Below are 25,898 nucleotides of genomic sequence, written 5' to 3' on the forward strand. Positions count from 1 at the left end.
AGTCTCTGCCCCATATCTGTCCTCTGTCTCTGTCTCTCCGTGTGTGAGTGTATGTGTGTGTGTGTGTGTGTGTGTGTGTGCTTAAACTTGCAGAGTTTTGTTGTTAATCCATTTATTTGTACCACAGAGTTATAGAAAGATGTGTAGGCAGGCATGATATCATTAGGAGTCAATGATGTTTAGAAGCCAACTACTTTTGGTACAGTGGATTACCATTTGTCATTTTTACTTAGATGCTTTTTTTTTTTTTTTTTTCATTGTAGAGACTTTTTTTTTGAGACAGGGTTTCTCTGTGTTGCCCTGGCTGTCTTGGAACTTGCTCTGTAGACCAGGCTGGCCTCTAACTTATAGAGATCCACCTGCCTCTGCCTCCTGAGTGCTGGGATTAAAGGTGTGCACCACCACTGCAGACTCCTTTTGTTTTTCCAACTGAGGTCTCAGAAAGTTTCCTGTCTGAGATTCTACATCTTGTCAAGGCTTTGTGTTTGCTTGTCTTTTACTGCTGTTGCCTTGTCTTCTTTTATTTTAGAAACAGAGCCGCACATAGCCCAGGCTAGCCTCATGCTCAAGCTGAAGATGACTTTGAACTTCTTGATCCTTGTGCCTCCACCTCTCCAGTGCTAAGACTACAGGCGCGCACCACCACACTGGTTTTCTGAGGTGCTGGAAGTCAGGCCCATTCCAGGCAAATGATCCATCTACTGCTGAGCCAAGTTCCTCTCTTTCGCTCTGTGTGTGTGTGTGTGTGTGTGTGTGTGTGTGTGTGTGTGTGTATGTGTTGTTCTGGTGCTGGAAAGACTGAATTCAGGGATTTGCACATGCTGTGCAAACCCTCTACCACTGACGAGCTACATGCCCTGCCTTTGGATATAGCTTTATTAAATTGCCCAGGGTGGCCTTTTATTTACTCTATAGCCTAGGCAGGCATAAATTTGCCATCCTTCCGCCTCAGCCTCCCAGACAGCTGGGATTACAGTCCTACACCACAGGGTCCAGCTTCGGTTTTGATGGCTTCCAAATTCCATATCCAGTTAGGATCTTTTGATTGTTCTCCTGCCCTCCAGAACTGCATTTATTACCTTCCAATTCCTACTAGCTGAACGTATAAGGCCACCTTATTCCAAGACGTCTGAGGGACATTTCATTGGAACCAGATGTGCCAGCAGGTATAAGATGCTTAGTAGAATGACGAGTAGATATGAAGCCACGGGACTTGGCAATTAAGAAAGTCATTATGGAGCTCAATGTTTTGAGCTGACTTCCGTGTAATAATGAGGAATGGAAGCTGAATTCATTCATCGGTTATTTATTACATAGGACATACCAAGGCCTGGGAGGGTCTCAGAGTGAAATATTGGCCTCTTCCCGAGTGTGGCTAATATGAAGAGGGAAGGTGGCATTACCAAAGTAATCACAATTCCTGTCCAATGATGCTGTGCTCATTATGGAACTCTCCAGAGCAGTGATATCTTTGAAGAGGTTGAGCTAAGAAAATAAGATCGTGCTGAGACAAGGTGGAGGAATGGAGAAGTGATGGTGGATGGGGTTAAGCTGAAGCCGAGCTACTGCAGAGCCCAGAGCAAGCAGATGTGTGAATGGGAGGTCAGAGATGCCTGGAGAGGCGGGGAATAGAGACAGCGCCACAGGTAAACTACAATTCCCAGGAAGCACCGGGCGCCCTTGGACGGAAGTGAGGTGAGGCGCGAGCCGCAACCTTTGAGGGAAAGAGGAAGTGCTTGGGCGTCGCAGGGCCGGAGGCGCGGGGATAGGTAGGTAAGGGTGCGGCGCGGGAGTCTGGCGGGCCTGGGCTGCGGGCTCCCGGGGCCCGTGTCGTCACAAGGCGGCAGGCGCCAGCCCGGCGAGCAGCGGGGCAGGCAGAGGGCAGCGGGCGGGCTGGCCACCCCGGTAATCAGTCTTCTCCCGGCGTCTCTTCTGCAGAAGGAGCACCATGTCCGCGGAAGTCCCTGAAGCAGCGTCGGCGGAGGAGCAAAAGGTGAGCGTGCCGGCCTGGCCCGGCGGGTCTGCGGGAGCCAGGTGTGGCGGGAGCCTTGGCCGGCGGGCCTGCGGGAGCGCGGCCTGAGCGCGGCCGGCCTGAAGGAGCCCTCCGCCGGCCGCCGCCTGGCCACACCACACGAGGCGCTCGGCTCCTCCCGCAACCGCCTCCCCCGACCCCCAGGCGGCCTGGACACCTAACGTTCCTCTCCGGTGCCTCGGTGTGTCACCTAAGCATACGAGAGAGCCAGGACTCGGGCCCGTGCTAGGAACCAAGTTTTATAGTGAGCTTTTGTTTGCTTAGGACGTTGTGTAGCCCAGCCCCCCCCCTCCCCCGGAAGCGCTCCGGCCACTTGTAAGCTTGCAGGTAACTCCTAGAGCGGTGTCTCCAAGGGGGATCGGGGGATCGGGGGATCTGGGGATCGGGGGAGCGATGCAGATCTGGATTAGGATTGTGAGCCTAGGATCTGTTCCTAAACCCTTTGGGCTTCAGTTTCCCCGTGGATTAAGTCCGGGTCCTAGTGCCCACTCCCTTCCGACGGCACTGAGGCCCAAACGAGAAACTGTAAACCCAGCACGACTTATGCTCAGAAATGCTAGCTGGTGGGGTTTGCATGGGGTCCTTGACTAAAATTCGAGAATTGGAGCTTTACAAGTTTTCACTAATTTAATCAGATATTTCTTGAGACATGGGGATATTTCTGTCCGCTCATTTGTATTCAGCGCTGATGAAGGGAAATGAGCTAGTAATCCGTCTAGGAATACCAGGCCTATATGTTTATCGGGGCTATTGCCTGCCCATTCCATTATAATTAATTATTCTGATGCCCTGCCTTCCTGGGTACATGGAGTCAATTAACTCAGAAAGGAAAAGAGTCCTTGGTCTCGTTTCTTAAATTGTTTATGAAGAGTTCCCGTCGATTTTTCTTAACAATCAAACTGCGCCTTTAATCCCAGCTCTCAGGCAAAAAAGCAGGCAGATGTCTGTGAGTACCCGGCCAGCTGGAGCTACATAATGAGACCCAGTCTCAAATTAATTGATAATTAATAACAAACTGCTTTACTGTAAATGAGACTTGGTGTAATGTTCAAACTTTCTTAGGGCTTGTACTTAGTGTTGCCCTGTGGATGAGTGCTCTGTGCCCATTCCATATGTTCCTAATAGTGTTAACTTTTCCTGTTATTTCTTCCATTGCCGTAGTTCTGTTCTGAGAGTGCTTGTAAATTAACTGATGAGAAGAGAGAACAAACATAAGAAGAGCACTGCGGTGTTTGGCTGTATGATACTTTGCATGGCTTCTCCCTCCCTTCTGTCTGTCCTTTTTCTTTCTGCAGGATGGCCTCTGGGGCAGCCTAGGCAAGGGCTTGATCACTGAGCTCTATTCCTGGGGTTCCCTTCTGTTTTCATGAGAACAGCCAGTGAGAGAAAGAGAGAATATGTGTGTTCACAGCAAGCACTGTACTGACTGACTAGCCACCCAGCCCCTGTTTTGTCTTTCTGGGACAAGAGCTGGTGTAGCTCAGGCTAGCTAGAGCGGATGGCCCTGACACTATTGCTCTGTTACCGTGCTGGCCTGGCCTTCTTGTTTTCAGTTTTGAAATGATTCCCTAAATTGCCCAGACAAGCCTTCAATTTGGTGACTCTAGGCTCAGACACCTAGTGGCTCAAGTTACAAGCCTGTGCCATGAGGCCCAGCTGAGCAATGAATTTTTGAAGCCAAAAAAAGAAAGAAAGATAGATAGATAGAGAAAATGCATACAGTTTAAGGATTACAGTCTTAGTAGTAATCTTATATATTACCTGTTCATATTGTAAACTTTGTGTTCATAATTGCTTAGATTTTAGGAACTCAAAGCCCATGTCTGTCTTGTTTTAAATACACTGAAATGAATCTTGGTTTTAATTTAATACATAATGGTGTGGTAGGTAATTTTTTTTTAAATGTTGGGGATATTTGTGTAGAGGTCAGAGAACAGCCTACAGGAGTCGATTTTCTCCTTCTACCGGAAGAGTTCCAGGATTGAACTTGGGTTGTTGGGATCAGTGGCTAGAGTTCCTACCCACTGAGCCATCTTGCTGGCCCTTGTTTAATTATTTTTCAGGCAGGGGCTTACTCTGTAGCCCTGGCTGACCTTTGACTTGAAGTGCCTTAAGCCTCCCAAGTTCAAGGATTACAGTCCCACTGCCATTACACTCAACTAAAATAATTTTGGGTGACAAGATTTGTTGATATGTTACCAAAGTTTGAAGTATTGATTTCTAGAGTATAAATACTTTTGATTAAAATAGCCCAATACAATATCTAATATCAATGATAACTTTAATCTTTTGTCTTTATGATTTTTTCTCTTTAAGCATTTTTTTAGATCTTTTTGTTTCTAGCTAATGTCATTAATATAAATTAGAAGGTGTTGGGAATATAATGTCCCCTTTTGAATTGAAGATTGGTTGTAGATTTTAAGTGCCTAAGGCATGAACTCTATCCTTAAACAGGAGGAAAATGTGCAGAGTCACTTCTGTGTTCTTGTGAGCCAAATCACCTGTTTCTTCTATTTGGAAGAACAGTTACGTGACCTAAAAAGTTGATTATTGTCTCTGTTCCCAGTTGACCTTTCAATTATAGTCAAAGTATTCAGTTAAAAATACTTCTAAGATTTTCTGGTAGCTTATTGTCTATAAAAGTAAAGATAGCTGGACCCTGCAAGGAATAGGACAAGGTCACTTTCTACCCTTTATGAATGGTTAAGAAACCAGTGGAAATACAATTAGAAAGCAAAACTTTAAAAAGAGAAGGAAATCAAATAGGCACCTATTTTTAACTGCGACATTAATTAAATATGTGTGAGCATTAAAAACGCAGATATCTGTCTCTCAATTTGTATCAGTCTAAAACAGAAACACAGCCTATCTATAAACTATTCATTGTAGCTGGTATCGTGTTGAAACTAAATATATTGAGAAATGGTAGCAGCTTTTAAAAGTTAATTATCCCATAGGCCATGTGATGACTAAGTTTTCCTTTTTAATAGAAGCTCTGAGGTCATTTAACTATCTAGAACTGAAGATAACTTAATGTTTTAAAATTAGTTCAAGCTAGGCATAGTGGATCACACCTAATAATCCCAGCAGTCTGGAAGCAGAAGCTGTCTGGTATAATACAGAAAGCCCATGGTGATATAGCATAAAAACCTTAATTTGGCCCAGTTTAAAAATATGAACAAAACTAAATACATAATGCATATGTGCGTGCTGTGGCTTTGGTTTTGTTTTGTTTTTTTAAGATGCTAGTAGCAAGTTATCTAGAGGTTATTTTAATCAAACTAAATGAAGTGTCTTAGAAAGACCAACTGAAGTAGAACTGAATGCTGTATTGAAAGAACACCTGAGCCGGGCGGTGGTGGCACAGGCCTTTAATCCCAGCACTCGGGAGGCAGAGGCAGGCGGATCTTTGTGAGTTCGAGGCCAGCCTGGTCTACCAAGTGAGATCCATGAAAGGCGCAAAGCTACACAGAGAAACCCTGTCTTGAAAAACAAAATAAATAAATAAAAATTTAAAGGAAAAAAAAAAAGAACACCTAGCCAGGCCGGAGAGGTGGCTCTCCACCACCTGTGACTTCAGTTTCAGAGGACCAGTGTCCTCTTCTGACCCCTGTGGGCATGTGAGTAGTAAGTATACAGACATACATGCAGACAGAACACACTAACTTAAAAATAAATCTTTTTTTAAAAAGATATGGGCCAGGTGTGGCAGCGCATGCCTTCAATCCAGTACTCTGGAGGCAGAGGCAGGTGGATCTCTGTGGGTTTAAGGCCAGCCTGGTCTACATAGTGAGTTCCAGAACAGCCAGAGCTATGTAGAGACCATATCTCAAAAACAAAAACCCAAAAGTACAAAATTAAAAAAAAAAAAAAAAAAAAAAAGGCAGGCCTGGTATTTTTGTGCATGGTGGAGAAGTAAGAGAATTGTTAACAGAATGTTTCAGAGTAAAACCTCCAGTTCCATTCCACTGCAAGTTCTCTCAAAGGCTGTCTAGAGGTGGATGTTACAGGGATGACCTTGGACAGTCCTGGCTGGGAGTAAGTTTATCTGCCCCGATTATCTGTCACAGGATGAAGTCCAAGCTCACCAGCCTGCTGTTCAGCCTCCTTTCATCACATTCTCTTGCTTCATCTCCCAGAAGTCCCCTCCTTGCCTACACTGTTCCATTTCTTATTGACGCTTCTTCTCCATCCTCAGACAAAACCTGCTTGTCCAAGACTTTTGTTTGTTTGTTTTGTTTTTCGAGACCTGGAACTCACAGAGATCCACCTGGCTCTGCCTCTGAGTGCTGGGATTAAAGGCGTGCGCACAGCTGCCCGGCTTGTCCAAGTCTTTGTGTCTAAATCCTACATGCTTTTTCTTTCATCAGAATTATGCTTGGTTACATGTGGCAGGAGTGAAACTAGTAGTAGTTTGAACAAGATGGAAGTTATTTTTCTCTCTTGGCAAAGCAGCACAAAAGGCCAGCCCAGGAGTGGGAGAGTGGTTCTGAGGTTTACAGGATTCATGTCCTTGCTGCTGCTCCGCCATTCTTAACACCTCAGCTCTTAATGCAATATGGCTGCTCCAGTTTCAGACATCTTAAGCTCATTAAACCATGAGAAAGGACACAGAGGGCAAAAAATGTATCCTCTTCTTCATGAGAGGCTTCTTAAATCTTACACATGACACTTTTATTGGTTGTTTGTTATTTGTTTGTTTTAATGGGTGTTTTGTCTCCATGTACGTCTATGTGTATGTGTGCTGCTTGGTACCATAGAAGGTCAGAAATGTGCATCAGATCCCCTGGGACTGGAGCTACAGACCATTGTGAGCCACTGTCTGTGTAAGTGCTGGAGGTTGAATCCAAGTCCTCTGGAAGAGCAGCCATTGCTTTTAACCATGGAGCCATCTTTCCAGCCCCACTCTGCTGTCTTCTAATGACAAAACCTGCCTAGTACATTTCCCTGAACATCCCTAATCATATGCATAACATGACTGTTTCCTTATATCAGTGTTTAACAGTAGATATAAAATGCTTCCCCACCCCACCGGCTTTAAAAAATTCTAGTTAGTCTTGATATTTTCTGGAGCTGTTTTATTATACCTTCTTTCACTGGTAGGCTTAATACTGTTCTTTTTTTTTTCTGTTTGTTTTTTGGTTTTTTGAGACAGGGTTTCTCTGTGTAACTTTGCGCCTTTCCTGGATCTCACTCTGTAGACCAGGCTGGCCTCGAACTCACAAAGATCTGCCTGCCTCTGCCTCCCAAGTGCTGGGATTAAAGGCATGCACCACCACCACCCGGCTGTTTTTTTTGTTTTTTTTTTTTTTTTTCTATTCAGACTTTTCTGTCTTGTGTCAAATGGGGTCTCTTATCCCAAGCTGAGCTTGAACTCCTTACTTTATTACTTCTACCACCTGAGTACTGGGGTTTCAGTCATATTGCATCTTGTGGTGCTGGGGATGAAACCCAGAGCCTTGTACATGTTAGATAGACGATCTACTACTGAATTACATCTCCAGTCCAACCAGCTTGTTAGAGTTGTTTCTGTTGTTGGTATAAGATTTGTACTTTATAACTTACATTCCTTAGCCTATTAATTCTGTTGCATCAATGTTCTTGAGCTGATAGTAAATCTGTTTGTGTAGAAAGTTTCTTGGTTTTATGGACGCAGTCGAAGGACATTGTGTTCATTCTGGAGACTTTTACTTACTGTCATTAAATGCCAAGCACTTTAAATAGTAAGGATTTACAGGACAAAGGTGATTCTCTATAAATTGGTAACAGTAGTTGAACTTTCTTCACAGTATCTGAAAAGGTCAGTTGGCCTTCGTTAATTCATCAGTGCATTAGTGAACATATTGCTTAGCAGACAGAGAACTTAATTTGAGTGCTCAGGTTTTACTGCTGAGCTATGTAGCAGCCACAGGCTAAAACATGACATTCTGATAAAATTATCAGCTTATTAGAATATAAAATAATCATTTAACTTTTTTTTAGGAATAGAGATTGGACCTAGGGAATATCATGCATATGTTAAGCAAGCACTCTACCACTGACCTACATCTCCAGCTCTTCTAAGTGTAGACTATAGGAAAACAGTTTGATACCCATCCTACCATTATTTGTCAAGAATATATAAATACATGCATTTATAAATATATAAATATATAATATATATGTAATTACACTTTATTTTATCATGTATTGTTAAAATATAGAAACCTGTGACAAGAGTTTCTATAGAATAAAATTTCAAAATCAGCTTTGAATTTTTAAAGCTTTTCTTTTTTTGAGTTTGACATTCCTTTTTAAGGTTTTACATTTTATTACATTTTATTAGTGGATGAATGTGAGTGTGCAAGCTCCTGTATGTAGCTGGAATTTTCCTGTGTTCCACCTGGTCCATGGTCAGTACAAATCTGTCTCACCTGCCAGTCCTGCAGCTGCTCAGACTCAAGTAAACACACAGACTTATATTACTTATAAACTGTATGGCCATGGCAGGCTTCTTGCTATCCAGTTCTTATATCTTAAACTAACCCATTTCTATAAATCTATACCTTGCCATGTGGCTCGTAGCTTACAGGTATCTTATATGTTATTTCTCATGGCAGTAGCGGCTGGCAGCATCTCTTGACTCAGCCTTCCACTTCCCAGAATTCTCCTCTGCTTATTCCTCCTGTACTATGCTTCCTGCCTGGCTACTGGCCAGTCAGTGTTTTATTTATCAATCAATCAGAGCAACACATTCACAGCATACAGAAAAACAGTCCCAGCACCTGTATGCCACAGTGCATATGTGCAGAATAGAGAACAACTTGTTGGGAGTCTGTTCTCTTCCTCCTGCCACCTGGGACCCAGGGATTAAGCTTGGTGACAAGTGGCCCTTTACTTTTGTGAGGGCTTTTGGGGGTGGTTTCGTTGCTTGGTTGGTTGGTTGGGAGTTTTGTTATTGTGGTTGTTTGGTTGGTTTTGTTTGTTTGTTTTCTGAAACTCTTGATGTAGACCAGGCTGTCCTTGAACTCTAGAAAGCTACCTGCCTCTGCCTCCTGAGTGCTGGAGGCATTAAAGGCTTTGTCACCACGCCTGCCCAGCTTCTTTTACTGTTGTTTGTTTTGTTTTGTTTTGTTTTCTGAGACATGGTTTCTCTGTGTAGCCCTAGCTGTCCTGGAACTTGCTCTCCCTTTGCTGTTGTTTTTTAAGGCTTGGCTTTATGTATTGCATCCTGGCCTGGAACCCCTGCTCCTCTTGTCTCCACTTTGTACATGCTGGATTTTCATATGCCCAGCTTTTAAGTTTTTGTTTAACAGGGTCTCATTTTGTAGCCCCTGCTGGTCTGGAAATCACTAGGATACCCAAGCTGTCCTCAGGCTTGTAATCTTGCCTGGAATTTTGAGACTGCTTGACTCTTACTAGTTTCTTTGCTTGTTGCCCTTCCCTTGACCCTGCTGTGGGTTAAACTCAGGTCTTCATACATCCCAAGCAACTGATGTGCCGCTGAATTAAGTCTACTGCACACATGTACAGTCTTTGTGTGACTTCCTTTTGTTTTGTTTTGAGGCAGGGTGTGCTTGCCAAGGCAGGCCCTGAACTCATCACAAACTTCCACAGACCCTTGAATGCTAGAAATGTTGGGATACATAGTCACACCTGATAGTCTTCTGTTTTCTTCTTTAAAATACTTTATCAGGGACCCGTGAGATGGCTTAGAGTGTTAAGGTTCTGGCCTTCAAGCCTGACAACTCTAGTTTGATCTCCAGATCTTAATGGTGGAATAAAAGAACTGACTCCTGAAAGTTATCCTTTGACTTACTTCCACACTTCTCTGTTATGACATGCACATGCCTCCACACATCATACATACACGTAAAAGAAATGACTAGGATCTCCTTTGTAAAACCAAGTACTTGTAAGATAAAGTAAATATAAGTTACCACTGTCTTCTTTGGGGAAGGACACTGAGCTCTCAGGAAGTTTATTCAGACGGTCCTTGAACTCATACTCAAGTGATCTCTAGCTCTGAGACCAGTCACCTGGTCAGCCTTGCTTCCATCCCAGTCACCTCCAAAGGGGAGATTCCAGACCCCTGGCTTTCATTCCTCAGGGAAAACAGCCCTGTTCCTGGGTGGGCCTCTAGTGCCAGTTAGGTTTCCTTCAAGGACAAAACAGTGATTGTCTTCAATCCCTATTGTGGTTCTGGGACCCACTTTCAAGGATCAGGCACCTGTGTGCAGGTTATACAGTCATTGTTGGGGACCAATAAGTAGCACTTACTATCCCATGCCTACCATGGGAGCTGCACAGAGAGCAGGGCCTCTGTATATCTTTCTGTTTGGTTTGGTTTGGGGGTCTTGTTTTGTTTTGTTTTTTTGAGACAGGGTTTCTCTGTGTAGCCCCAGCTGTCATGGAACTAACTATGTAGATTAGACTAGACTGGCTTCATACTTAGAGATCCACCTGCTTCTGCTGGGATTAAAGGTGTGTGTAGCCACCACCTGACTGGCCTATATATTTCTAATAATGTGTTTGTCTTAGTATCTATGTTATTCAATATAGATGCACTAGCTCTTATTTGATTAGGGCTTGTCTAGTATGTTATTTCCCCTGTGTTTACTTTCTACCTATTTCACTTTTTAAATTTTACTTGGTAACTGACTAGTTTTTGTTGTTGCTGTTTAAAATCTGGCTCTGAATTTATATTTGTTTATTTTGGCCTTTTGAACAGGCCTGGAACTTCCTATGTTGGCAATCCTTTTGGCTCTGTCTCTCAAATACTGGGATTACAGGCATGACTGTCTCCCTTGGCTTCCAGCTACAGACTTAAATGGACAGGGCGTCAGTCCTTTTATGGTTATTGTGATCATTGGCACTTTAGTTTTTTTTCCCTATCATCTTACCCTTTGTTATTGCTGCCGGGTTTTTTTTTGTTTGTTTGTTTGTTTTTTGTTTTTTTTAATCACATCACATCTTTTCTGTTCCTTTGTTGTTATTGTGCTCTGTATGTATATGTGTGTGTGGTGTCTAGTCCCATTATTATTTCATTAACTTACCCCATTGATTTTCTTTTCTTCACTACTAAACTACCAATTTGGAAATTTTATGCTTTATTTTTGTTTAGTTAGCCCCCTTTAAAATTTTATTATGCAAGCCTGGTGGTGATGTCGCATACCTTTAATCCCAGCACTTGGGAGGCAGAGGCAAGCAGATCTCTATGAGCCTGGTCTACAGTGCAAGTACCAGGACAGCCAAAGCTACACAGAGAAACTCTGTCCCCTCCACCAAAAAAAGTATGATCACTTATATATTAATTTATTCATTGCTCTGACTCAGTATCTGATAAAAGTAACTTAAAAGAAGGGTTTATTTTTGCTCAGAGGTTGAGGATACAATCCATGATGGCTAGGAGAGTATGGCAACATGAGCCAAGGCAGCTATAGCCAGAAGCAGAGATGAATGTTGGTGTTCATCTTTCTCCCTTTTACCCCTTCTAATATTTGGTGTATGTGCATGTGTGTGTGCACTTGTGTGCATCTATTTGTTTTGTGTAAATGCACATGTGAAGACTACAAGAGGGCTTCCTTTGGAGCTGGAGTGACAAGTGTTTGCACAAAACTTGTCTTATTATATAGTTAGGATCCAAACTCCAGTCCTTGTGATAGTACAACTTCTCTTAAACTACTGGGCCATCTCTTTAGTCCACTTCCTTTTTTAAATTCAGTCCCTAGTACGCCAGCCTCTGAAATGATATGACAATATCTAGAGTAGATCTTGCCACCTAATTAATCCATCTGCAAACTCCCTTACAGATGTGCCTAGAGATTCTGGTTCCTGTCATATTTTGACAGTCATTATAAATCATCATGACTTCCAAATTGTAAACATTTAAATTAAAAATACTATCCTCTTATGTGTTTTTCCTTTTTGTCTCATTTTATTTTTACAGCACTTGGAATTGAACCTGGGGCCCTGCCCGTTCTTGGCAAGTGCTCTACACTGAGCCACACCCCAGCCCTTTTATTCTTACCTACCCTCCTTCCTTCTCAGATGCTGGCAATTATGAGTCCAGGGCCTCTGCCCTCTGACATACACTACATCCCTAGCCCTTCATCTTTTCCTACCCACCCCTGCCCCTCCTATAAAAGACATCTACGGTATAATATTTGATGCATGCATATGTATCCTATTTTTTCTTTGTTTTATATTTCCTTCTCTTTATCTCAACCGCTGCCACCCTTCTTCATTTTGTTTTCGTTCTTAGCTAAATATCTTTGATGTTCAAGAAACTGTAATCATAGCAAATTCTGTGTCCAATTCTATTTTTAACATAACTATAAGTATAAATTATTCCACTTGACCATCATATGAGGAGGGCAAGAACAAAAGCTACTTGGCATATTTCAAACAGAAAGGAAATGATTTGGGGTACTAGATTACAAATTCTTGAAAGGGTTGGAAGAACAGAAGGGGAAAAAGATATTTTCAGAGGCAAGGATTGAAGAAAGTCGTGTTTGGAGCCTTTCATCTACTCCACTGCTATGTAGCTGCTACAAGAGCCCCTGATTCTCTGTGGATACCCCACTGGAGGAACTCACAGGGGCCTGCTGCTCTGTAGCAGCATGATCAAGAGAAAAATGGGCTCTTTTTTCCTACACTTTTTCATCTGTTGGAGTTATCTAATATAAGGTCCTAAAACTTTGGCAACTGCAGTAGGTTAAGAATGTTTTATATGGTTCTTGAAAAGTATTGTAGACGTCTTGATAGTGCTTAACTTCATTTTAAAGTGTGCCTTAGGTCTGTCTTTTCATATCTTTCCTTCTGTTGAATACAGAACAAAGTTTGAATTCATCTAGGAAATTATACTGATAGCACTTATTAATGTGTTATGTATTGACAAGAACATTCAAGGATTGGATTCTCCTCCTTCATCCTTCACTCCCTCTCTTACCTTTCTCCTCTCCCTGTCCTCTTTGTTTTGAGATGAGGTCTCGTTGGTCTCAAACATTTGAGATCCTGGGTTCAAGAAGTTATCAAAAGAAGAGTGTTTGAGTGGTATGTGTGGGGAGGGGAGAAAAAATGTCTCTCCACATAGACATGGAACTGGATATGTAAACCAGCCTAGCCTCATTATTTTTTCTTATGTGAGCATGAGTGTGGGTGGATGTGTGCTATCTATACATGTGAAGGTCAGAAGGCAACTCTCAGACTTGGTTCTCTCTGTCCACCATCAGAAGCAAGAGATTGAACTCAGGTTGTCAGGTTTATGTGGCAAGCTCCTCTAGCTGCTGTGTAATCTTTCTGGCCCAAGAAAATCTGGCGATTCTGACAGGAAGATTTGAAAGTGCTGAGACTAAAGGCCAGTAGTTGACTTTGGCTTCTTTTCAAGTAAGCATTATTTAAAATGGGCAGGGAAACCCAAGAATAGGGCCTTTCATCAATTTTTCATCAGTTTTGCTTTGAAATTGCCGCTCTGAGAATGCCAGTGAGTTGCAGTAGATTTGTATAGTGAAGGGTGAGCAGCCAGCCACTAGATGTCGCTAAGGCTCTAGCACACCTCATTTTTGTATTAGTGTCTCCAGCTTTACATAAGTGCAGTATCTTTATATCTTTATCTGGTTAGGTTCTAAACTTTATAAGACAGAAATCTGGTTTAAAAACTCCTTAAAGAACTGCCACAACACTCAAGAAACAGGCAGGTGGATTTCTTCTGAGTCTAAGGCCAGCTTGGTCTACACAGTGAGTTCCAGGACAGCAAGAGCTACAGAATGAAACTCATCTCAAAGACAAACAACAACAAAAAGCACCATAAAAAATGATGTTATTGCAGTTTGAATACCAGCTGAAGTGTTGTAGTGGCTTATGGAGGCTTAGCTTTAAATGTGACAGTAATCAGCAGCATGTTGATAATGCTTACACACTGAAAGTTACCAGGGTTTAGATTGTATACCTCACACTTGAACTTTTAGACATACCTTTCTTAAATGTAAGGACTGGAAAAATGGTCATTTAGAGTCTTACCTGTGCTGAATACACAAGTAAATTTTGTATGGAGTAAATTTTGTGTGGATGGCCACAGTAAGAGATTGTCAGCATAGATACATGAAACTGCGGCCTGAAAGGGGGAAGCAGGACATCTGAATCAGAAAAGGCAGGTTTATGTAAAGAGATTAGAAAACAGCTGGGCAGTGGTGGCGCATGCCTTTAATCCCAGCACTCAGGAGGCAGAGCCAAGGGGAATCTCTGTAATTGAGGCCAGCCTGGGCTACAAAGCGAGTTCCAGGAAAGGCTCAAAAGCTAAGTAAAATGTGGGGTATAAGGGAGTTGTTGTGAGTTAAGTGTTGATAATACAATAGAATATGTATAAATGTAATTTTGAGGAAAATCTCCAAAAAAAATACATGAGATTGAAAAGTTCCTAGATAAATTATTTACTTGTTATATAAGAACAGTTGGTTTGACATTTATAGATTTAACATTTCTGCTGTTTTTCTTCATAAATAACCTTAGAGATTCAAAATGTGCCAAAGTGGTTTTGCCAGTTCAGAATGAGTCCGATAGCTAAAAGTACCCTTGCCAGCTGTTCAGCCTCCCATCATAGGAGACCTGTGAGTTTTTCATGATTCATTGTTCCTGTCATGATGTGATAAATTCTTTGCTGTAAGATAGTGTTTTGAAGAATATGGATTTAATCAGGATAGGTATTTGAGAAAAAGGTCTTGAGACAGTGACAGGACTAGAGGTGTAACCAAGTATAACCGAGTACCCCAAGTTTAATCCTTAGCACAGCAGGGGTACATTCAATGATGGTCTTTTTAGGAAGCTGACTTTGAGACCTAAAAATATGTGACATGAACAGAATTGCCCTTTTTGATGGTGGGGGACAGGACTCACTCACAGTAGGCTGGCCTTGAATTTACCATAGTCTTCCTCCCTCAGACTCCCTGGTGCTGTGATTACAGGCATGAGCTCTTATACCCAGCCAGACGTGAAGATTGCTGAACGTATTTCTGTCCTTTACAGATATCAAGGTCTTCTGAATTGATTTAGTTAGGAAAAATATGCTAGTATTTGGGCAGCTGTTAATGTCTAGTAAAGAGTCTAAGGAGTTTAAAATCATACATAATTTTGAATAGATAGGAAATCAGAAAGGTCTTTTAGATTTTGATAATATTAAGAAACTTCTCTAAATATAGATAAAGAGCTGAAGAGTTCCATAGAAGGTGACTAACTATGAATGTATTATACATGACTGGAAAGTAACTGCAAGCAAGACTTGAGAGCTGAGCTATCTGGGTATTTTTATCCACTGTGTGGGGTGTTATACATGCATCACAGAGCTATAATAGAGCTATCACATGGGACATTTGAGAAGAAAGACAGAGGCGTTTGAAAGGGTTCTGTGCTTGCTTTCTTAGTCAGAAGCTGTATTACTTGGCATTCAACAACGAAAGTCAGAATCCAGATATTAAAAGGTGAATTATTTTCAAAAAACTGAGCTCTAACAGAAATAATTTACTTGAAATTATTTCAGGAAATGGAAGACAAAGTGACTAGTCCAGAGAAAGCTGAAGAAGCAAAATTAAAAGCAAGGTATCCACACTTGGGACAAAAGCCTGGCGGTTCCGATTTTTTAAGGAAACGATTGCAGAAAGGGGTAAGTTATTGAGTGTCTTCCCTCACGGGAAATGAACTCAGTGTGCTGCAGGCCATGAGATGAATGTCTGCATTTTTAGTCTCTACTTACCAGGTGTATGTGTCTGTCTTTGTCAATATTTTACATAGTTCATACCATGAATATGTATGAAAAGAATCAATTATAATGCTTTAAATTATAAAATATTCAAGTATGTAGCATAGTACAGATAATAATGTAAAAGAATTTCTGTAACCACCACCTTCATTTAATATTAATATTTTGTCATCTTTGTAATTAAAGTAAATGTAGATATAACTCAAACCTACCCTGCATTTTCTGTATGGTCCCTTTCCCTCTTTTCAAAGAGAACTGATATCTAGAAACTGGTGGTGTACCCCCCTGCCCTTATTAAAGCTTTTATGTATTGGAAAGCAAGTCCCATGTAACAGCCAGAGGCCTAAGACCTTTGTATTTGGATGAAATGATCACTTGTAAAATCATCTAATTTGCTTCATAGTTTATTCCTTTAATCTAATTTACATGTTATAATTTTAGTAGTTCAAATTACTGAAAACATTTCATTATTTCTTAGCGTTGAAATAGTAGTACTGATTTTCTCTCAACTCCTTCCTTAGAAAATTAGAGTTAAAACACATTTGAATTCTTTATCATGTGAGGATCAGAGGATGGTGAAGTATATGTGGAAGATAATTATTGTATAAGATGCTATATTTTTATGTTTCTCCTTAAGTAACTACCTTAAGTGTATTGGTATTGGCTACTTATATACAAAAACAAGTCTGTGGGTGTGCACCATACATAGCTACATATAGACTGTTTTCTCAACTCAAAACTCCAAATGTGATTTTTACAAATGATTTTTAAAGGTATCAACAAATAACATGTTTTTTTTAATGTATGAAATTAAAGGATTCACATATTTCAAATAATAATATGTGGGCAATTATGTTAAATATAGAAAAAATGCAAATTTTCTGTACCACAACACAGAATCTAGTAGGGAAATTACTCCAAATATCAGGGACCTTAAAAAATACTAGCATGACCCTAAATAAGGGAATTTAACAGAGGAAATATAACTATTAGAACAGACACTGTTTTCTATCATGGATGTAATCAGTGAAATTTCATCATACTAAATTCAACTAAAGTGGAAAAGTATTAGAACAATTTCTACTGCTGAGCTTGAAATTAAATGTAGTTAATTAGTTACTTTTTGTATAAACATTAAAATCATTACTCTTAATTTTGAAAGTGTTTTATGGAAGATTCATGGAAATATTTACATTTGACTAATCTCTTATAAATTAATGTAAGGGTGTAATTAAGAGAAAAATATCTTCAAATTTGAAGGCTTTTTTTCCCTCTTAAAGCTTTTACTGTAATTAGAAGCAGCGTCATTGTTCAGTATCAGAGAAACGTAAGTTATAACCAGTCAACAAAATAGAATATGTGGTTATTTAAAATCATGACTGTAAAGATCCTGTGTGGGTAACTGGAAATATCAGAGTGAGAACTGCATTCACTAGGAATCTAGTTATGCGGGATGTGCCTGGACTTACAGAACCATACTCTTAGGTATATTTTCAGCTGTGACATAATCATATACAATCCTAGGCATCAGATTCCTGTTTGAACTTGACTGGTTACTAGTATTTAGGAGACAGTTTCTTCACTTGCCACTTGAATCAAATAATTCTGTAGAATTTGAAATTGAATGTTTGAATGATTCTGTATTTTCCCAAACTATCAGTGAAATAAGCCTTTTTGTTGTTCTAGAATTTGTTTCAAGTCTTGAGGTACAAGGGTCTGGGTTTCAGTTTTCCTCTGCCATGATAGTTAACAAGCTAAGAAACTTAGTTTCTGCATTATTTGAGAGGGTCAAATTAAATTTAATTACTGTACTGGATTTTTTTCTGTATTGTACCCATTGGTGATATTATGAAAGTAATGTGTTATAGTTTCACTGGGCTTCTAACAACAATGTCATGTCCATGGTGAGTTACAGCCCATCAGAGTGGGTAAGGATTTGAACAGTCTAGCCCATGATTTTCTGTATTTGTAAGGTTTGTAAAGTACCAAGACTGAGGGCCCAGTTCTAATAAACATGACTTTAAGGTTTGTCATGTTAGGTGATAACATACACAGTGTCAATGCTGCTCAATTTTAGTGGGAAATCGGGTGTGGTGGAACATATGTAATGCTAACATTTGGCAGGAGAAGACAAGAGAATCAAGAATTCAGAGTCATCCCTGCTACATAGCAAGTTAGAATTTGAGGCCAGTCTGGGCTACATGAGACATTGTCATGAATGAATGAATGAATGAATGAATGAATGAGAAGAGAGACTTGTAAGATTGCCTCCATATGATCTAAAGTATGTTTTATTTGGTTTTAAGGGGTTTATTTTGCTTGAGATAGGGTCTCATAGCTCACACTGGCCTGGGGCTAAGTAGCCCAAGCTGGCCTCAGACTTGTTCTGATAGTCCTGCTTAGGATTATAGGAAGTAATCTAATATATATGGCGTGTGTGTGTGTGTGTGTGTGTGTGTGTGTGTGTGTGTGTGTATTTATATATATGTATGTATGTATGTATGTATGTATGTATGTATATACTCATGAAGTTTAGAAATTAAACAGCTAAAAACTGCTAGACTATATCTGTTGGACCCTAACCTGAGAAAAAGCAGTCTCCTTCACATGTACTTCCTGTCAGTGTCTGTTCTGCCGGGTTTGGTTGTACCAGTATCTTTGCTCAGATTCTCTGGGCTTCACTGTGAGTTTAAACTCTAGCAATAGTAAAATGTAACTATTACTCTCTTCAGCAGAGCATCCCAGTATTCAATTAAATGAGATCCTTTTCTGATTAATTTTTTTCTAGTTAGAAACTGAGTTCCATTAAATTGGAGGAAATTGTATGGTGCTTAGGACTACAAGATGAGAGAGGGTAAAGGTTCTTACTGGCAAGCCTGGGAATCTTAGTTCAGTCTCCAGGACTCACGAGTTGGAATGAGAGAAGCAATTGTAAAAATTGCCCTCTGACCTCCACATAACCTCTCTGACACACACACAAGCTAAATAAGTAAACATACAAAAAATTGTTTGTGTGTGTATTTATTTATTTTAGCCTGCAGTGTTCAGTTTCTTACTTTGTACATTAAGTAACACAAGAAATTTACGAGGCTGCTTTGTTGTCCAGATGCCAGCCAGTAAAAGAAGCAGTGCTCCATTTTCCTTTTTAAGACAGGGTCTCATGTAGTTGAAGCAAGCTTTGAGTGTCTGTCTTCCTGCCTCTGCTTCCTGAGTGCTGCGATTCCAGGTGTGCCACACATAAGTAGCTAGAAGCAGCTTCTTAATTTGGGGACATTAGAATTCCACATTCGTTTTAAAGTGTCATGCAGAAATGATACTGTAGCAACCTCAGAAGTGCCTTGCCCACATTTCATTGTTACTGCTCCATATAAAACTTGATCTAATCATAGATCCATTGGCTTTAGGCCAGATGGGACTTATCAAAAGACTAGTCAGGATAAGACCTGCTTCCTAGGCCATTCAGCAGTCTTACCTAGCTGTGAGTCCCAGCGATCTTAATTTTAGGGTCTCTAAAGTCTGAGAGACATTTTTTTTCTTCTCAATTATTTGTCCAGGCCATCATTTCATCACTGTATCATTTGCTTTTGCCAAGCCGAGACTTTAATGACCAAAACATCTTAGATTGTAAAAGTTACTAGGATGGTTGATTTAATTGGTCATTTTTTATCTCTTGCTAGCTCTTGATGTATTAGTTTATGTATAGCAGACATTCAGTAGAAATCAGCTAAACATGATGAATACAGGATTCAAGCTATGGTTTCTTTATTCTTCCAACCAAAATTAGTCTAATGGTATCAAGAACTTTTAAATTCTAATCTAATTTTTTTTTTTTTGCAGCAAAAGTATTTTGATTCTGGGGATTACAACATGGCAAAAGCAAAGATGAAGAACAAGCAGCTTCCTGCTGCAGCCCCGGATAAGACAGAAGTCACTGGTGACCACATTCCCACTCCACAGGACCTTCCTCAGCGGAAACCATCCCTGGTTGCTAGCAAGCTGGCTGGCTGATTAAAAGAGCTGAACTGCATGGGTCTTCTCATGTCCTTTATTTCTCCTTACTGCGTTACTTACCCACTTTCTGTTTCCTTTCACTCACTATGTCATTGGAGACTGACAGCTTTGCAGGTAGTGGTAGTGTGTGCTGCTGTTGTAAGGGAGCATACATGTGTAGAGGTTTTGGTTAGTTTAACAGTGCACTGATGCAAAGGACATGTAACAGCAACTTAAGTAATTGATGTTATAATAATTGTACATATCACCTAGCTGGTGTAGGGCTGGCTCCAACAAGTAGCAAGCAAGTTTTACAGCTTTAATATTCTGGCTTTCCTTACTTCCTCGTAATTACAGCTTTGTATGTTACTCTTATTTAATAGAACCTCTGTTGTATTGATTTCTTCTGTAATTTTCCTCTTGAATTTTGTAAGACAAGTTTAAGACCACAAGTTGGAAGACAAGTCACATAATTCAGACACAAGTAAATGGGCTGCAAAAGATTTGAATAACTGCTTGGACTTGACGGCCTTAAACCTGCTGTTCCAGCTTTAACAAGAGCATCTTACCTGGGCGATATTTGCCCGTTCTGGGTGACCTGTGTGACTCCAGTGTTTGCCAGCTGTCATCGAGGCTCATGCTCTTCCTCGGGTCCGCAGTGCTGGGACAGCTTTCTTTGTTGAAGACGTGAATGGGCGTGCACGTGCACTGACTATTGCATTCACTTTTGCGCCATTTTTGTAAATACAACAGCTTTGCACAACCTTTTACAAACGTCTGTATTAATCTCACCATATTAGAAAGTAGATAATGTGCCAACCAGAAGCACAAGACTTCCTACACAAATCTGCCCACCATTACTGCTTTTGTATAAGAATAGTTTATAATCTTGAGCTTATTAGAATACCAAACTGAAATCTACTCAGCCTGATACAGAATTAAGCATTTTTATTTGTTACTAATATTCATGACTTTCAGTGGCCTTGTACAAATATGATATGTTGCTGTAGGCATATCTTCTGTTCTATGCAGAACATTTCGTTTTGACTCTTTACAAAAAAATTATAATTCATATAATTTATATAAACTTCCTTAATGTAGAAACTTTTTACTTCCACACTCAACTTTGGGGATACTAAAGTTAAAGGCTTGCATTCTCTGCCTTCTATATTCTTCTCAACCCCCAACTTCTCTTTACTTTGCTTCTGTGACTCGTGTTGGGCTGTTACATTTATATGAGAGCATACATGTCTATCTCTACTTTTTAAACTTGCTTAAATAAAAGGATTTTTGTGAGGGTTTTTTGTTATGCTGAGGATCAAACCACTGTCTCACATGTGCTTAACAAGCACTGTACCACGGAACTACACTCTTATCCCTAAGGGAACTTTATAATGAAGCAAGTAGTTGAAAAGATTGGTCTAGGAATCTGTCAGGATAAGCTGAATTCTGGTTAAATAATTTTAAATAATTAGGATGAACTAGGAGAATTGGGCTTATAACAATTACAGTGATTTATATAATAGGTAAAACATTCAAACTATTTAGGTATCTCCTATACATGTCATTTTAATAAAATATCAATTACTTTTACTTGTGGTTTATGTGGTAGTGAAAACATTAGCACACTTTATTGGGACACGTTTACTATTCTCTTAGAGCCCTTCCTCCAGGATGTCAGGCCTAGGAGAAGCATATTGAGCTGCAGCAGCCTGAGCTGATACTGTTCTTTCTCTTATCTTGGGCTGGGATGAGACCTACCCCACTATGGGATTCCAGGCATCATTTTGTATTGTGGCTCTGTGCACCTGCTTTCCTATAGTTTCACACTAGTGATTAGTCCTGCTCTACTCAACTTGAAAGGAAGAAAAGCAACACACTCTATACTCCATATTGGTAATTTTACAGCTTAGTTCTATGTCAATGTATTTGTAATGAGCAAATGAGCTATTCTGTAATATGTGTAATTCACCATAGGATTGATATCTAGTCTTTTTCCCCCCATGGATATTTGCAATCCCATCACTATTAAGTTCAGGTTAGATGAATCTGAAATCAGAGTGGCCATGCTCTTCCTGACCACCAGACTCAATTTATGACAAGTGAGTAACACCTGCTTGAGTTTTGATTTGTAAAATAGGACACTGATATTTAACCTACCTCAAGACTTGAGGATCTGTGAAATACTAAGTGCCCCAAATAAAATATCACTATCAGAAGTAAGTTTCCTCACTAAACCAACCTGCCTTCTATAAAGTAGCAGTGCTTAAATAAAATCTCAGGATTTTCCATGAGGAAAGACCTGTTAAGGATTTGTATGTATAGCTGCATAGCTTCCATTATTGGTGCTTGAGAGGAGTTTTACATTTTCCTGTTTTGTGTTCTACTTCAAAGCTCAGTTTATTGTAGACATTTTTGTAGGCTCTTTGGTCATTTAGTGAAGATTTTGATTAAATGAGCTTAATTGTCCATTGCTATGTCAAAGTTGTGTCCAAGGAATGGCTAGTTTTAATGTTAGAGTAAACTGAAGTTGATAAAAATACTAAGGCAAACTGGCTAAAGTCTAAGTTTGTTTTGTTCAGTAGCTCCTATGAGAAATATCTTGAAGGCTACATTGACAGTTGCAGCTCGTGTCTAGTTGGAATAGCATTTGGATAGATTGGAGGGGGCATGTTGGTAGTCTACAAGTTGTTAGATAATCTTGTACTAATGATGAAACATGTCCAAACTATTCAAGGTGGTCATGACAAGGCCTCTGTTATTACTTCCACAGTTAGAATTAGTTGCTCTTTTTACTTGATGTACCCAAAGTGTACCTCTGAGTATTGGTAGTAATTACTAAGTCAGACTTGTATTCTTAATCTGAATATCACAGTCTGATCAAAACTGAACTATCCACCCAAACTCTGCTCTAAACTTACTATTTGATGGTCAGAAGCAGGTAGCTTGTGGGAAGAGCAGTTCTGAGTGGCTACCAAGGCCTTGTCTGTGATGGCTTCATCACATCCCCCAATGTTCAAACTCACTACTTCATTGTAACCCATTTCTGTCACCCTGTGTCCTTCCTGCAGCCCACTGGAAGCACCTACATTTTCTAAAGCACCATCTTGATCTCCCTTGGCGTGTACTGCCAATCTTACCCGGGTCTCTTTCTCCCACTTCTCACTACAACGTTTAGAAATTAGAATCAAAGGAACTTGTAGCTCATCTATAAATGACAATTGGATACTCTTAACTAGATCCAGCTTTTGAAGTAGGTAGACCTATGGGTTTCAATTCTATAAATTACTGGTGGTGGTGACACCCATTTGTGTATGTTTGTATGGTATTTATCAATTCAATAGCAGTAGAAATAATCTAACTCCTTTAGTACCATGCCCTCAAATCTGTCACTGCTTCTCCACCATTTGGTATGCAATAGGACACTGTATGCAAAGGGCCAACGTAAATGCCTTTTCTTGTTAAAGATGTCTGTAGAGTTGGCAGTTAATGCTGAAGTTTGTCAAATAGCCCTTCCAAACTTATACTTGTAAAATACACCCAAAATAAATGGATCTACCTAATTTTTATTGATTTTAATATGCAGTTTTGTCTTATTTGTTAATGTTTTTCAGTATGTTTTCTGAAGTTAAGCCACTATAAAGAAATTATTTGTGATCTTAGGTTTTGTTTTCATTTAAATGTTAATGAAATCCTGCTGTTCTCATCTTGCTCTACTACAGTAGTAATATTAGATACAGAAAAATGAAAAAGACAGGTAGAAATAGTTTCAAGAAGTCCACAGAGCTGAGGATATAGCTTAGTTGGTAGAGTGCGTGCCTAACTTGCACAAAGCTTTGGGTTCAGTTCCTAGCACTTTATAAGCGGTGTCTGCATGCACATCCCATGCCTATAACCTCATAGGGAGGCAGAGAGGAGGATCAGGAGTTCATAACTTCATAAGACCATCTCAGAAAAGTCCTAAGAATTCTATAGGAATGAGTGCTTCAGTGTAGAACAGAAGTTTTCAGATGGAATTAGAAATCAGATGCTGTGGAGGTAGGTAGAAGGAAGAAAAAAGTGCATTTAGGTGAAGGAAATTTCATTCTCACAAAAACAAGGAGTTGGAGAGAGGTGAGCTTATGTAAGGAAGGTTGGTTGAAAACAGCATGTAAGCAGCTTGTTTTTTCTTCAATTTGATCCTCTCTACATTCATACTCTGTAAATACCTCCATGATTTCACCAACTCAGGCATTTAAGAACTCTGAAGTTATCCTCATTTACCCCCTTGGGGGAAGTAGTGACCAGCACCCATAAACCCTTATTGTACCATACCCCAAACCACTAATGTTTTTTGTTTTATTTTTTGAGGCAGGATGTCTAATCTAGGCTGGCTTCAAACTTTTACTCTAGGCTTCATTTGTACTCAGGGCAATCCTCCTGCTTAGCCTCTGAGTGTTGGGATTACAGGTATGAGCCAGCATGCCTGCCACCACTACTGTAGCTGCCGACTATTCCTGCTCTCTGCCATCCTACCCTGACCCTCCACATTCATTACTATGGAAGCCACAGTGGTTTTCTTAGACAAAGATCTTGTTTTGTTGCCCAGGCCTTTGTTCAATCTTGGGCTCAAGTAATTCACTTAAGCATCCTGAGTAGTTGAATGCCCTCCTGGCAACACAGTGATTTAAAAATTGTAAGTCTCATATAGTCTCTAGAGTTTGGGTATGGGATATTACAGAATGCAGTGTTCGGAGGAGGGTCTTTTGGTTATGAGCTCTTGTCTAATTCACTGATGGATTCACAATCCAATAGACTTGTGAGGGGGTGGATGTGATGCATCCTTATGGAGACTGGGTTGCTGAGGACATGGTTTGGGAGACTCTGGTTCTGGGTTTCTTCTTGTCTGCCATGAGGTGGGCCACTGCTCCATGCACATGCCTTTCACACTATTTGCTTCACCATACTCAGACCCAAAAGTAAGAGGGTCATGGGGCCCTAAGGATGTAGTAGTGGCACATATACCTTGTTGATAACCAGTATCTCTCTATTGGACTTGACACTCAACAAGGATACTGTACCTGGTGCTGAATGGTAGAGCCCTTGCCTAGCAGGCACAAGGCCCTGGGTTTAATTAACATTACTGCCCCAAACAAAAACAAACAAAAAACCCTATAGTGGAGTGAAGTAATCTAGCTCTGAAATTTCTGAAAGCCTGAAGCAAAGCAAATCTAACTCTTGTTTCCTTGGGTGTTATGTCACAGCAAGAAAAGACTGTGCCCTAGTTTTGTTTCTTATTGCTGTGTTGATAAAATACCTTGACAAAAGCAATTAGAGAGGAAAGCATTTATTCTAGCTCACAATTCCAGGTTCCACGAAATCATTGTAAGTCACAGTAACAAGAGCTTGAGATAGCTGGTCACATTGTATTCAATTAAGCAGAGAGGAAGCTGGGTGGTGGTGGTACACACCATTTATCCTAACACTTGGGAGGCAGAGGCAGGCCAGCTTAGTCTACAAAGTGAGTTCCAGGACTATAGTAGGACAGGCCCATAGGGTCTAGGAAATTGGCTCAGACCAGTTGCCAAGGCATGCATAAAGTACTCCTTATGAGTCAACCTGGAGTCTGCTGAGGGCCTAGCAACAATCGCTGTCAGAGTTCCTGATTGTGCCCAGTCAATCAGGGATAACCACACAGACTGGGTGCTGGGAGGGGAGGGTATATAAGGCCTTCCCTATTATTGAATAAATGAGTTCATTATTTGCCTTCAACTGACTCCCGGTGTCTGTGCCATTGATTCCATGCCTTCTCAACCCCTCCCCCAAGGGAGCCATTAGAATCCAAGCAACACAAGACAAAAACAAAAAGCAAAAAAAAAAAAAAAAAAAAAAAAAAAACAAAAACAAAAAACAGGAACATGCATTCTAGTGATCAAATTATTTTCTTTACTTAGTTCAGTATTAGCACCCTGCCTAGGTAATGGTGCTACTCAACAGTGGATGGGTCCTTCCACTTCAATTAGTATAATCAGGATAATCCCTACAGATTCGTCCACAGGCCAACCTTTTCTAAACAGTTCTTCATTAGGACTCCCTAAGAATCTCAAATGGCTGAAAGACATTTAAGGAAATGCTCAACATCCTTAGTCATCAGAGAAATGCAAA

General features: G+C 40.3%; 1 protein-coding gene across 2 annotated transcripts; it reads left to right on the top strand.

Annotated features, from left to right (window-relative positions):
- Positions 1-1,663: 1,663 nt before the first annotated feature.
- On the top strand, positions 1,664-23,333 carry Arpp19 (cAMP regulated phosphoprotein 19). 2 transcript variants are annotated; one of them, XM_036193497.1, is made up of 4 exons: positions 1,664-1,773; positions 1,939-1,993; positions 15,546-15,668; positions 19,602-23,333. In XM_036193497.1, the coding sequence occupies exons 2-4, from the start codon at positions 1,949-1,951 to the stop codon at positions 19,770-19,772; spliced, it is 339 nt and encodes a 112-aa protein (XP_036049390.1). In that variant the 5' UTR covers positions 1,664-1,773; positions 1,939-1,948; the 3' UTR covers positions 19,773-23,333. The 2 variants fall into 2 exon arrangements, with proteins under 2 accessions (XP_036049390.1, XP_036049389.1); XM_036193496.1 differs by having other exon boundaries at positions 1,670-1,769.
- Positions 23,334-25,898: the final 2,565 nt, after the last annotated feature.

This window comes from Onychomys torridus, chromosome 7 (assembly GCF_903995425.1).
Source record: "Onychomys torridus chromosome 7, mOncTor1.1, whole genome shotgun sequence".
Lineage (NCBI taxonomy): Eukaryota > Metazoa > Chordata > Mammalia > Rodentia > Cricetidae > Onychomys > Onychomys torridus.